This window comes from Spinacia oleracea, chromosome 6 (assembly GCF_020520425.1).
Source record: "Spinacia oleracea cultivar Varoflay chromosome 6, BTI_SOV_V1, whole genome shotgun sequence".
NCBI lineage: Eukaryota > Viridiplantae > Streptophyta > Magnoliopsida > Caryophyllales > Amaranthaceae > Spinacia > Spinacia oleracea.
In genome coordinates this window covers 118896368-118909255 of record NC_079492.1, presented here as the reverse complement: position 1 = coordinate 118909255, position 12888 = coordinate 118896368, and the positions used below count along the sequence as shown (strand labels likewise).

General features: G+C 35.1%; 2 protein-coding genes across 2 annotated transcripts; one reads left to right on the top strand and one right to left on the bottom strand.

Annotated features, from left to right (window-relative positions):
• Positions 1 to 4564: 4564 nt before the first annotated feature.
• LOC110792621 (peroxidase 57-like) lies at positions 4565 to 6467 on the top strand. The gene is made up of 2 exons (XM_021997442.2): positions 4565 to 4807; positions 5534 to 6467. Exons 1-2 carry the CDS (start codon positions 4592 to 4594, stop codon positions 6290 to 6292), a joined length of 975 nt encoding a protein of 324 aa, XP_021853134.2. The 5' UTR covers positions 4565 to 4591; the 3' UTR covers positions 6293 to 6467.
• Positions 6468 to 7171: 704 nt separating this feature from the next.
• On the bottom strand, positions 7172 to 10803 carry LOC110792616 (cyclic dof factor 2). Its single transcript, XM_021997440.2, has 2 exons — positions 10362 to 10803; positions 7172 to 8661 (listed from the first exon to the last, which is right to left on the bottom strand). The coding sequence occupies exons 1-2, from the start codon at positions 10470 to 10472 to the stop codon at positions 7714 to 7716; spliced, it is 1059 nt and encodes a 352-aa protein (XP_021853132.1). The 5' UTR covers positions 10473 to 10803; the 3' UTR covers positions 7172 to 7713.
• Between the last annotated feature and the right edge of the window lie 2085 nt (positions 10804 to 12888).

Here is a 12888-nt window from a genome sequence, read left to right as displayed (position 1 = left end):
GCGCGCTAGGCTGCGTGCGCTTGCGCGAGGCAGTGCGCGTTGTGGCGCAGCTCGCTTGCTGCCCACACGCGACTGCTGTGCCTTGCATTCGCCCTCGCCCATTCGTCCATTGCTCATAGCCCACGACACAAGGCAGGGCTGCTGCCTTGTGCTCGTGCACCATGGCCTTGCTCATTGCATTCGTGCCGCATGGGCGACGAGCTCCCTTGTTCGTCGTCACATGCCCGCACTATACAACACCCCTTAAGGGTAACACGTAGCGTCCATTGCTTTGTGCGTGCAAGTTATATGAGCGAATCGCATAAAATTTAAAAATTTATATTTAAAATTAATGACAAATTAATAAATAATATTAATTTCATAATTTTAGGGCGAAAAAATCGAAAATTTATTATTCAATTGATTTCCGATTAACATGGATTCAAGTCTAGGTCATAAAAATTTAAAATTTATCATAAATTTGCAATTTTTATGGTGGTTTTTAATCATAGGTATCTAATTAAATTATAATTAATTATGAAAATCAAATTAATTCTAAATTATTCTAATTTTCAACAAATTAATCATAATTACAAATTAGATTGCATAATTAACAAGGCTAGGAATTCAAACTTGTTAAACATATACAGTAGGTCAATCAAAAATTCAAGATTTATCAACAAGAATCGCAAATATTTAATTTAACATCTTAAATTTACGAAATATTGCATTCGAAAAACTAAAACCTTCGAAAAGTCATAGTTAGGCTTCGAATTTGAGAATTCTGGGTTCGGCAGAAAAATACTGTTTTTGTCAAGATTTTAGAATGCCTTTTACATGCGGAATTGACACAAAAATCACTCGATTTGGATGAGTAACGAAGAAACTGCCGAAAAACTGTGTACGTATAATTAAATAAACGCAATTTGCAATTAATTAACAATTACGAAAATTAATCACCCCTTTTAATTCTTGCAAATTTGTAATATTTAACCATGTTCATGCAATTTGGATTATGAAAATAATAAGAGGCTCGTGATACCACTGTTAGGTTATGATACATATGACAATTCATAAATCATGCGGAAACAACCATTAAGCCAGGAATACATATTATTTACACATAATCATTTAGCATAGTTTAGATGCATACTCTTTGTTGCGTGCCTTCCCTAGTTGCGCCCGAACCGAACAAGAACAAGTCTTTAGGACTCCAAGTGTCGTCCCTCCGTAGATAGTCCACAGCACGTCCGGATCCGCCTTAAGATTGACCAACTAGGATCGCCCTTAAGGTACTATTATTTTCGGCACTTTTAGGCAAATGTGTGACTGAATTTTTCTCTCAAAAACTCACTTTTAATACTTGAAAACTCGTCGTAAATATGTGACCCTAGGCACCTATTTATAGAGTTATGGAAAAGGATTTGGAATCCTATTAGGATACTAATTTATTTAATTATAATCCTACTAGGACTCTAATTAAATAAACTAAATCTTTTAGGATTAGATTTAATCATATGACGAATCCCGGTAGCCTTAGGATTCGAGTAACACACTTCGAGTAATACGCTAGCACCGCACGCAGGCCTTGCGGCCCACGCACAGCGCCAGCCCACTCGTCGCAGCCCCGCGCGCGCCCAAGCTTCGGCTGGGCCTGGCTTTTGCGATGGGCCTGGTCGTATGCTTGGCGTGTGGTTGTTGCGCTTGGCTTGCTGGGCGATGGCCCGGCTTCGTGCTGGGCCTTCGTCTGGCAGGCCTCGTCCGATGCTAATTCGTACGATACGCTTCCGATTAAATTCTCGATTCCGGAATTCATTTCCGATACGAACAATATTTAATATTTCCGATTCCGGAATTAATTTCCGTTTCGAACAAATATTTAATATTTCCGTTTCCGGAATTATTTTCCGATTCCGATAATATTTCCGATTCTGACAATATTTCTGTTTCCGGCAATATTTCCGATTCCGGCAATATTTCCATTTCCGATAATATTTTCCGATACGTACCATGTTTCCGTTTCCGGCAACATCTACGACTTGGATAATATTTATATTTCCGATACGATCCATATTTCCGTTTCCGACAATATCATCGTTTCCGGAGTATTCATTTCTTGCCTGTGACGATCTCAGCTCCCACTGAAACCAAGATCCGTCGATTCCGAATATCCATAGATGGAGTATTTAATGCCATTAAATACTTGATCCGTTTACGTACTATTTGTGTGACCCTACGGGTTCAGTCAAGAGTAAGCTGTGGATTAATATCATTAATTCCACTTGAACTGAAGCGGCCTCTAGCTAGGCATTCAGCTCACTTGATCTCACTGAATTATTAACTTGTTAATTAATACTGAACCGCATTTATTAGACTTAACATAGAATGCATACTTGGACCAAGGGCATTATTTCCTTCATGTAGATGATCTTTTGATCACTGGAAATGATGAGGTTGAAGTTGAAAGTTTGAAAGAATGGTTGGAAAAAGCTTTCACTGTGAAAGATCTTGGAGAAATAAGATACTTTCTTGGAATTGAAGTTGCAAGGAACTCCAAGGGTACAATGCTGAATCAAAGAAAGTTTATCCTTGATATTTTGAAATCAACTGGGACAGAAGATTGTAAGCCCACAAAGTTTCCATTTCCTAAAGGAATCAAACTGTCCACTGAACATGGTGAAATATTGGAGGATGCTGAAGTATATAGAAGGATCATTGGAAAATTGTTGTATCTGAACTTGACTAGGCCAGACATCTCTTATAGTGTCCAACAACTTAGTCAGTTCATGCATGAGCCAAGGAAACCACATTTACAAGCTGCATTCATGTGATCAAGTACTTGGCAGGCACCATGGATTGGGGATTATATTATCCTGCAAATTCTGAGATCAAACTAACAGCTTACTGTGATTCAGACCGGGGGAGTTGTGCATTTAGTGCCAAGTCACTCACTGGATATTGTGTCTTCTTAGGAGGTTCCTTGGTATCTTGGAAAACAAAGAAGCAGAAGACTACTTCAAAATCCTCTACAGAAGCAGAGTATAGGTGTATGTCTCATACTACCAGCGAAATTGTCTGGTTAAGTGGAATGCTGGAAGATCTTGGGTTCAACATTCCTAAACCCATTGATCTTTTCTGTGATAACAAGTCAGCCATTCACTTGGCTCATAATCCAGTTTTCCACGAGAGAACCAAACACTTGAATGTAGATTGTCACTATGTGAGAGACCATTTACAGGATGGAACTCTTAATGTTCTCCATGTCAAATCCTTCTTGCAACTGGCAGACTTGATGACCAAGTCTCTCAGTGAACAACAACACAATCATCTATCTTTCAAGTTAGGCATTGTCTCCTCAGCTCCAACTTGAGGGAGGGGTATTGAGAATATCATGTGAATATCATCCACATCATCAGCAGTCACATGCATTTTTGTGCATTGTAGTATAGCTTTTATTAGCTTTGTCTTTTTCTGATTGTATTGATCCTAGGAAGATATCCTAGCCGTTATTTTGTTGATTTGTACAGCTATTCCTAGGTTAGAATAGTGAGCCCATGTATATAAGGGAAAGAGGAGAAGGGGCGCAGTTTTTGTAACACACAACACACAGAACAAGAGAATAGAAAGAAAACTGGTTCTGTTTGAACCAAGAAAACCAAAACCAGAGTCTTTGTTTTTCTACAAAGACACTCAATGTGACATGAAACAATGAAAGTAGAGAAGCATATTTAACCCAATATCTATTTTGTTTTCTTTATCTTGTAATTTGACGTGTTGTGCAAAGTTAAAAACTAGAGTAGTAAATTTTTATTTTTAATTGACCGGTAGTTTTATTTTGGTTTTGAGAAAAGTAAAAGTAAAACCTAAACTAGTTTTGAGTTTTCTAAAAATAAAAAACTACAATCTTGCAATGATACCGAACAAGTCTTACAAAAATATTTACTAGTTTTTGGTTGTAAACCTTCAAAATTTTAGTAAACTTGTACTATGCACGAGAGCTAACTAGTAAAGTGAGATACTCCTTAGTACACAATCTCCTTCTTAAGACAGAGTAACCCCGTAAATGGGCAAAATTGGAATAATTATGTATAAAAATCAGTACGGTTACTATTTATATAGTATTAAGATAAGAATAAAAAAGTTGGTTGAATATAATAAAATATGGATAAAGTAAGAAATCGTATAAAAATGTGGGTGAGTATAAGATAAAAAAAATTGATAAAGTAAGAGAAAGTGAGTGGAAAATTATAAATCTTGTGGGGTAAAAAGGGTAAAGTAGTAAATTGACATGTCCAAAAATAAAATAAAGCAATGTATAAAGAAAATTAAAACGAACTAAAACGAAAAGTATAAAGATTACGGTGTATTTTAAAACAGGCGTATGGAGTAGTAATGTAGTATATATTGTTAAAAGGAATGGTGTAACAATGACAAAGGCACTATTGGTATCTTATCTTGTGAAACCATAAGTACCCCTAAACTTTTGTTTTATTCCAACAAAATATTAAAAATATTAAAATTACTTCCCTCATTTATTTATAGTCACCTAATTAAGCCACCATTTAACCTTAATTCCATAGCTAAAACACAAAGTATCCCTCCACATAAAACCATGATGAAAAACTATGGCCTTATCATGAAGGCCTCTTTAGTTAACCTTATCATCACTCTTCCTCTCACTCTGGCTGCGCTTCGAGTCGGTTTCTATGCAACATCTTGCCCTCCAGCTGAATCAACCATTCAAGAAATTGTCCAACAACGATTTGTTGCAGATAAATCTGTTACTTCTGCCTTACTTCGTATGCATTACCATGACTGTTTTATCAGGGTAATACTAATCTTGTTTTGTAGCATTTTCAAACAAAATTATCACAACTTTCTTTTATGTGATCAATTACAAAAGGTGATTTATAATTGATTTATGTACTTAATAAATTAAACACTGAGAATCTATGATGAATTGTCCCATATTAATATAGATCATCAAGTAAAAGTATATTAATTTTAATAAAAAGTTTATCACGACATATATTTCATTTTTTCTTTTTAATTAAGGTTCCAGTGCCTTAATAGAACAGAAAGTCATCATGATAGATTTGGTACGTAGATTTTAATTAGCTTAGCTTAATTAATCCAAATCCCGTGACATATTTGAGTTAACGTATTTCATTGGAAAATGTCACATAGTTAAGAAAAAATCGACTTTTGGGCATGTTCTTTTCACTCATATAGCATTCCTTAACAATATGCTCAATACCTAACCCAAGGGAAATCTTTTCTTAAAGTTAATAGCCAAAACAAGAAAACAAGTATCTTAAATTTGGAAATACTTGCTTGGATGTGCCAACTTCATTTTACCACTAATAAGCTTCGATCCTAATTTAATTTAATTTCCATACGTAACTCATGCATGTACATAATAGAAATAAGTCCATGGTGATATTTTAACTACTCCGTAACAGAATCACTCTTCTATCCGTCAATCTCTGAGATAGGAGGCCATTAATCAACGTGTACCTTTCCTTTATAATAAATAGGATCACTCTTCTTGTAGGGTTGTGATGCTTCTCTACTCATAGACTCAACTAGCAACAACCAAGCCGAGAAAGTTGCCGGTGCTAACTTCGGTCTTCGAGAATTCGAACTCATAGATAAAATCAAGTCTAGCCTAGAAGCTAAATGCCCTCAAACCGTCTCATGTGCAGACATCATAGCACTTGCAACACGAGACGCGGTGGGCCTAGCAGGAGGCCCAAAGTACAATGTGCCAACAGGTCGAAGAGATGGGCTCATTTCAAGGTCCAATGAGGTTAACCTACCCGGCCCAACATCCACCGTGTCAGACTCTCAAAAAGCCTTTAAAGCGCATGGGTTGACCCTCAATGATATGGTGGTCCTCTTAGGTGCTCACACCGTTGGAAGTGCTCATTGCAGTTTCTTTCGAGATAGGCTATCGAACTTCCGAGGAAGCGGAGCTCCAGACCCTAAAATGGAGCGAGGAACGGTCAATAAGCTTAGGAAGACATGTGGGACGTCAACGAATGTGGATCGTACTGCATTCTTGGACGATAACACATCATTCGTGGTCGATAACATGTATTACAAAGAGATAATTAGCAGGAGAGGTGTGCTACAAATAGATCAAGAGATAGCAGAGGACAAAGCAAGTTCAAAGTTAGTAGCAAAGTTGGCAACAAATAATGCGTTGTTTAAACAACAGTTTACAAAGGCAATTGTCAATCTTGGGAAACTGCAAGTGCTTGAGGGTAATAATGGAGAAATCAGAAGAAACTGTAGGGTTCATAATGTCTAAAACATCAGTCGAGTAGCCTAGGACAAATTCCTAGGTACTAGCCTATGTAATAAACTTCAACATGTTTAAGGCTTCCTCTATTGTAAAGATCGAAAAAAACGTACGTTTCTATGTATGACTTCAGATCCTCAGCAGTCATCGATCACTGTCTTTCTTACAGTCTTTCGGAATTAATACATCATTGTGAAAACCTTGTAGATAGATTCTTCACAAACAAGCTCAAACCTTTCTGTTAACTAACAATGTGTTTAGTCAGCAATCATGGAGATAACGAACAGGGGAGGGAACGAGTGAACTTGCATTTTCCTTCCAAATTCATCGAACTGTGGAAAGATTGGTTAAGCAGAACAGGAAGTAAAATGAGGGATGAATTCCATATCAAAAACAAGGGAAAGGATGTGATTTTCTCTCTACTTCCACTTCAAATTGTTTCATCCAAACACATAATAAACAATACAACAGAGAAAAAGAGGCTCCCGCAACCAGCATGGTAAGGGGGTCGGGAGTAGGATGACTCAGTAACTTATTAAAATATAAGGGATCATCAAGAATATCTTCATTAATTTATACAGGATCATAACTAACAGAAAGGAACAAATTTGTACATCCATGTGAAATTGCAAACTAACTCAAATCCTTTCCATTTGATACAGTTTTCATCATTGTTGGGCATATAATCAGTAAGTTGGTTCTTTTCAAGGAAACTAAATGTGTCATTGTACCAGTTCAGAAGTTACTACGCTCAGTTGTTTCGTGCTCTTTGGCGTCAGTCCCAGAATGTCTATAAGAGCATATATTATTCATTAACTTTTATCAGATAGTTGCTAACACGACAAAGCACAACTGAGAAGTCAGATTCGACGGTAAGACTAGTTTAACTAGTAGCTTTCAATCAAGCAGAAAAAGAACGATCAATTTCATCTCAAATTCATTTTTTGTCAATAGTTGCCTAAAAAGTAGCTAACTTAGACATGAAAAACCACTACATATCTTATCATTCTAGGAATATTTATATACTTTACCTAAGAAAAGGAGGATTTTAAAATTCAACAAGACCTTGCTTTGGATGATAACTACATGTATGCAGACTTCTGAGACCAAAAGGATTATTCTGATGTCTAAGTTGTATGTCTTTTTTCACAAATACTGCAACTTCCTAGTCAGATTGATGCGATTTCTGTCACATTAGCTCAAATTCTTTTCTTCAGCACTGTCATACAAAAAGAAATTGAATAGAAGAATGATATATGCCCATCAATTTTCCTGGTTGAATTTCTGCTGAACAGTTTGGACATGTATAAAACTACGGCCATCAAGCCAACAGTTCTATCAGAATCCCTGTACATGTCTGTCCTTCGCAAGCCAAAGCGTTCTTTATGTTTGAATCTTGACTGTAAAAAAATTCCAAGATAAGAAACTTTTCACGCTTCATCTAAACCGTGAATTTTTATTGTTTTTGGAGCTGCACCCTCTTCAGTTCTCCGCTCATGCGCTTGATTAATATCTCTGGAATGCTTGCCTAGAACTTGCAACCGACTACCACTACTATAGAGGGATGGAGAGACACACCCATTTGACATGGCTAACGATAAATTTCCTGACCCAGCAACCCAAACAGGAATGCAGTTCATATAAGCAGCAGGAACAATCTGATAAGAAACATTAGGTGAGGCGTATCCAGGAACTGCCAAGGACACCGAACCATTTGAATGAGGGCTTGAACCAGTAACTTGTGGAGGAACAACGTAATGATATAATTGGGGAAAATCACCATTGACCCCTCTTATCTCAGAGCATTCGTTACTCTGTCTGTTGCTTAACAAGTTTGGTGTGGAATTATCACAGTGAGGTGATTCAGGGCCAAATTTCAGTACCATTTCTTTTGAACTTGAACCTGTACAAGAACTAGAAGATTCTTCACAGGATCGTAGTTGGTTTTCTGAGTCTGTTACCTCGGCAACCATTGTTTCCCCACCATCTGAGGATGCAATTACTTGACGGTATTGAGAAGCTAAATGCTTGTTTCTTCGCCGCCCTGCACCAACAGGGACATTTCTCACAGTACCTCCAGCTGTCCAATATCTCTGGCAGCTTTTGCAGAAGTGTCTTGGTTGATTGACATTGTAGTTATTGAAGTAGCAGAATTTAGTATCGGAACTATTACATCTTGGACATGGAAGGATTTTGTCCGGTCTTCTCATTTGTTTTTGTTCTCCTGCACTATCGGAGTCCTCCTGCTGATCCTTCGGCTTCATAGTTGTTTGTGCAGTTATGGCCCTTTTTGTGGAAACGGCCTGATCCGGTATTACAGTGTTCTCATTTCTACATTCCTCTGTTTCTTCTTTAGCTATCAAGCTGGATCGATTATCCTAAAATGAGAAAATTGACAACTGAGAAAATACATTCATGGAGGCTGCACATTCTCAAGAACGGCAAACAAGTTTATTCATCCAATACATGTTCAGTGGACAACAAGAGATACAATTGGGAATTTATCCAAGAGATACACTTTTCACTAAGATAACCAAAATGCTAAGAAATGTCGTGAAAGAATAAATAGGTCACAGCTTGAACGAAATCATGGGACATTAATCTGATCCTAGCTTTATAAGTTGATGAGATAGGATGCAAGCATCTCTCCCACACCCAACCCCACGATAGGCCATAATACAGGAGTACTCTTTCGAGAGCCTTGTCAAAGGAATTGAGCAGGCCGGGATGATAACAAATACATCGATAGTTATAGAAACATTTTATCGGTAAATTGATCCTTGGTTACTGATTTAGTTGGAACAAGTCAAAAAAAACATTGACCTTTCCAACCAAGGATCTAACTACACAACAAACACAAGGTTTCTAGGATAATGGCATTGCACCGCGGTTCAGAATCAACAAAATATCAACAGTCATATAAACCAAACTTCTTGATGCAAATCAAATCAGGCAACCAGATAAAGAAAAAACATGTGTGTCTCATCAAGTCATCATATTGACCCTTGCTAGGTTCAATGTGCAAGTTTACATTAGTAAGTGACTAAGTGGTAATCTAATGGATGTCGAACTTCATGATAGACTGTGTTACTCTTACTCCGCTCTTCACTACACCTTTTATTTCACTTGAAGTACCTATGTCAAGTCCTTAATACTCCGACATGAGTATGGATATACTTTTTACTTCATTATAGAACCCAAAAAACATGAAGAAGAAAAAAAGATCAAAAAGATATCAGAGTCCAACACTCAAAACACATATTGTTTCCGACATGAGCAACTGGGTCTGATTAACATATATGACAGGACTCTTTAAACAAAAAAACAACATTATCTTGAACAATATAACAAACATTAACTTCAATGTTCAAAAAAGTATTTATGAGATTGAACATGGCATGTCCTACTCACAACACCCTGCTCCCTCTCTCCTCTCCCAAAGGTTAGCAACTTCTCATGCTCCAAGATTAACTCACTTAGGAAAGTTAAGGTTCCACAGAAGCCGACCAGCCCAACAATCATCTCGGCTCATGCTCATAGATACGACTAAGTTTACACTACAATGTAAACTTCAAATTACCCCTTCAAACTTGAGGATTTCATGACCAATTTACATAACCAAACAATTACCAAACACGCTTTTCAATGTTCATCTGATGAATGGGTGTCTAAAAGAAACTGATTTTGGCAGACTATCTTGTGAATAGAGCACGGAAAAGTGTGTCTCGAAGTAGTATCAATTTTTTGGTGTGCTAAAATCATTTCTCTAAAGTGTCAAAACTCATGTCTCTAACCTAAATTTGTTCTTCACCAACTTATCTAAATTAACACATTTGACAAAACTGAGCTTACATATAGTACTAAATACAAAAACATCACCAAAAATGCACATAAAGCGTAGAAATTCAGAGTATTACTGCGACTGAGATCTACTAACTCATGAAAAAAACCCAATCAAACAAACCATTTAAAACACAAAATTAACAAAACCCATTAACCAAACGAGCAGAAACATACACATAAATTAACCAATTAAAGCATACTTTAAAAGAAAATAAAAGTAGTAAAAAAAAAGTACCAGAATTTCAGAGTCGTCAGAAAACTGGGATTCAGGCAAACAAATAGTTCTTCCAAATAGCTTGATTGCTGGATCTTTAACTGCTGTTGCTGCCATATCTTCTCTGCTCATATATATTTGACTTACAACTTTCAGTTAATTTCATAAACCTACAAAACTATCTTTTTATAGACCCTGAAAAAAGGGAAATGCACAAAGGAAAAAAGACACTTTTTTTCAAAGTCTAGTAAAAATGCCACAAAGAAAGAGAAAAAGCTGCTTAATGCTAAGAAGGAGAGAGAAAAGAACCTGGAAGAAATTAAATTAGATTAAATTAAATAAAGATTAAAAAAAGTAACTTTTTGATTGTGAAAAAAAATGGTCTTTTTCTATTTCTCTTTAATTTGTGGTTGGGGAGAACCAATAAAGCACGAAGAACGTGAAGGATGAGGATGATTGAGGAACTCAAATCAATATTTTCATGCTAATACAAGTTATTTTTTTAAAGCTATTTGTAACCGCTTTTGTGCACTTTTTTTGCTTTTTCTTTTTTTCCTTTTTGGGGCTTTTGCTTTATTAAATATCCTTTTCGAAAGCATTTTTTTAATTATTTGGGTGAGTAATAAAGTGCGCTTTTTTGGGTGGAAGTAACAATTTACAATAGGTTTAGTTTGATTCGGGTTCGGGATAAGGATTGTCCCGGTCGATTTTCGGGCTGGGGATAAACATTGTCCAGATCGATTTATGTTTCACTTATTTTAAATAAGCAATTCCACTTGCATGGACCCGGTCCACCATAAGATCCATGGATCAGGGTAATTAGGTAATTTTAACAGTAAGTAAATTATAGAAACTGTAGGTTCTGTAAAGTAACTATATCTCCAGAATAATAACTATGAACATAATAATGATAAGAATAACTATTCTATCCAAAGAGTAACTATATTATATAGAAAGTAATTTTAACTGTAAAACAATTACTACTATATATATATTCATTCTTGCAGACAAAAAGAGTAAATTATATAAACTATAGGTTCTGTAAAGTAACTATATTTTCAGAATAGTAACTATGAAATAAATAATAATAATATAGTAATTTCGATGAGAACGATTATTCTATCCAAAGATTAACTATATTATATAGAAAAATAACTTTAGCTGTAAAACAATTACTATATTATAAAAATAAACAATATGATATAGATGGTTTAGAGGTCATATAATAATTTTTTCTATTATATACTTCCTCCATTTTTTTATTATTTCACCATTTTCCTTTTATGGAAGTTGCATATTAATTGCACCATTTCCTTTTTTAACAAGTTTACCTACATGAAATGACATTTGTATCCTTATATGGGTGGTGGGGACCAAACCCCACTTGTTCTTTACATAAAAACTTGTACTTAATCACATGGGTATTTTTGTCAATCTCTCACATTTTACCCCCTTTCTTAATTCTTGTGCCCAAGTTAGATGGTGCAATAATAAAAAAAATGGAGGAAGTATCACATAATTACTGAAATATAAAGGAGTAACTATATCAAAGGTAACAGTAATTATAACTCTTGAACAATAATAAAGAAAACATTAACTACTTGGTTAGTTGTTTTAGCTACGACATTCTAATTCTTTGCATCTATTAAATAAACCATGTTAAACTCAAATATTTTTTGAACTAAAAAATACTAATCGACACGTCCACGTGGACCACGTCTCTTTTTTCCACCAACACATCATGCCCTTCCTCTACCACGTTCTTGGTTTCCATTGTTGTCAGGATTTTCTTCTTCTCCTCCTGCTTTTGTTTTCCTTGCAGAATTTATTCTTTGCACGATTTCAATTCTGGGTGCATCATCTTTGTATTTCTGAATCAATAATATTTAAACTAAGTTAATAATTTAACATTTAAATATGAAAAAAATAACATAGTAACTAAGTAAAACGTGTAGTTTCTATTATGCATCATATAGTAACTGTTACAATTAACGATGGTAAAATACTTGCAGAATTGCATATATAGTTATTGTTATAGTCATATAGTTACTGTCAAAATAATATAGTCAATTTTATTAATAATAACATGGAGTACAAAGAAAGATCATAAAAAAAACATAATGATAAGATAATAACTATTAAAAATATATACTTACTATTATACATGATATAGTAACTCTTAATATTAATGATAGTCATATACGAGTAAGGTTGTAGATATAGTTATTGTTATGATCATATAGTTGTTGTGATCATAACATAGTAACTCTTATTACTAATAACATAGAAGACAACAAAGAACATGAAAAGAACATTATAATATACATAAAAAACTATACCAAACATATAGTTATTATGATACAAGATATAATACCTATAAATATTATTGATGGTCATTTAGTCACAGAGTTGCAGACATAATTGAGTAACTCTATCCATAATACAGTAACTATATCATTAAAAATATAGAATAACATAAAAACATGCACATAACATAATAAACTAACATAGTATCTATTTCAAAAATATAGTAACTATATAAAACGTA

Coding starts and splice junctions, on each gene's coding strand:
- LOC110792621 (XM_021997442.2), top strand. CDS start 4,592: ATGATGAAAAACTATGGCCTTATCATGAAGGCCTCTTTAGTTAACCTT. Junction 4,808..5,533: donor ACCATGACTGTTTTATCAGG/GTAATACTAATC, acceptor CTCTTCTTGTAG/GGTTGTGATGCTTCTCTACT.
- LOC110792616 (XM_021997440.2), bottom strand. CDS start 10,472: ATGAGCAGAGAAGATATGGCAGCAACAGCAGTTAAAGATCCAGCAATC. Junction 8,662..10,361: donor CTGACGACTCTGAAATTCTG/GTACTTTTTTTT, acceptor TTCTCATTTTAG/GATAATCGATCCAGCTTGAT.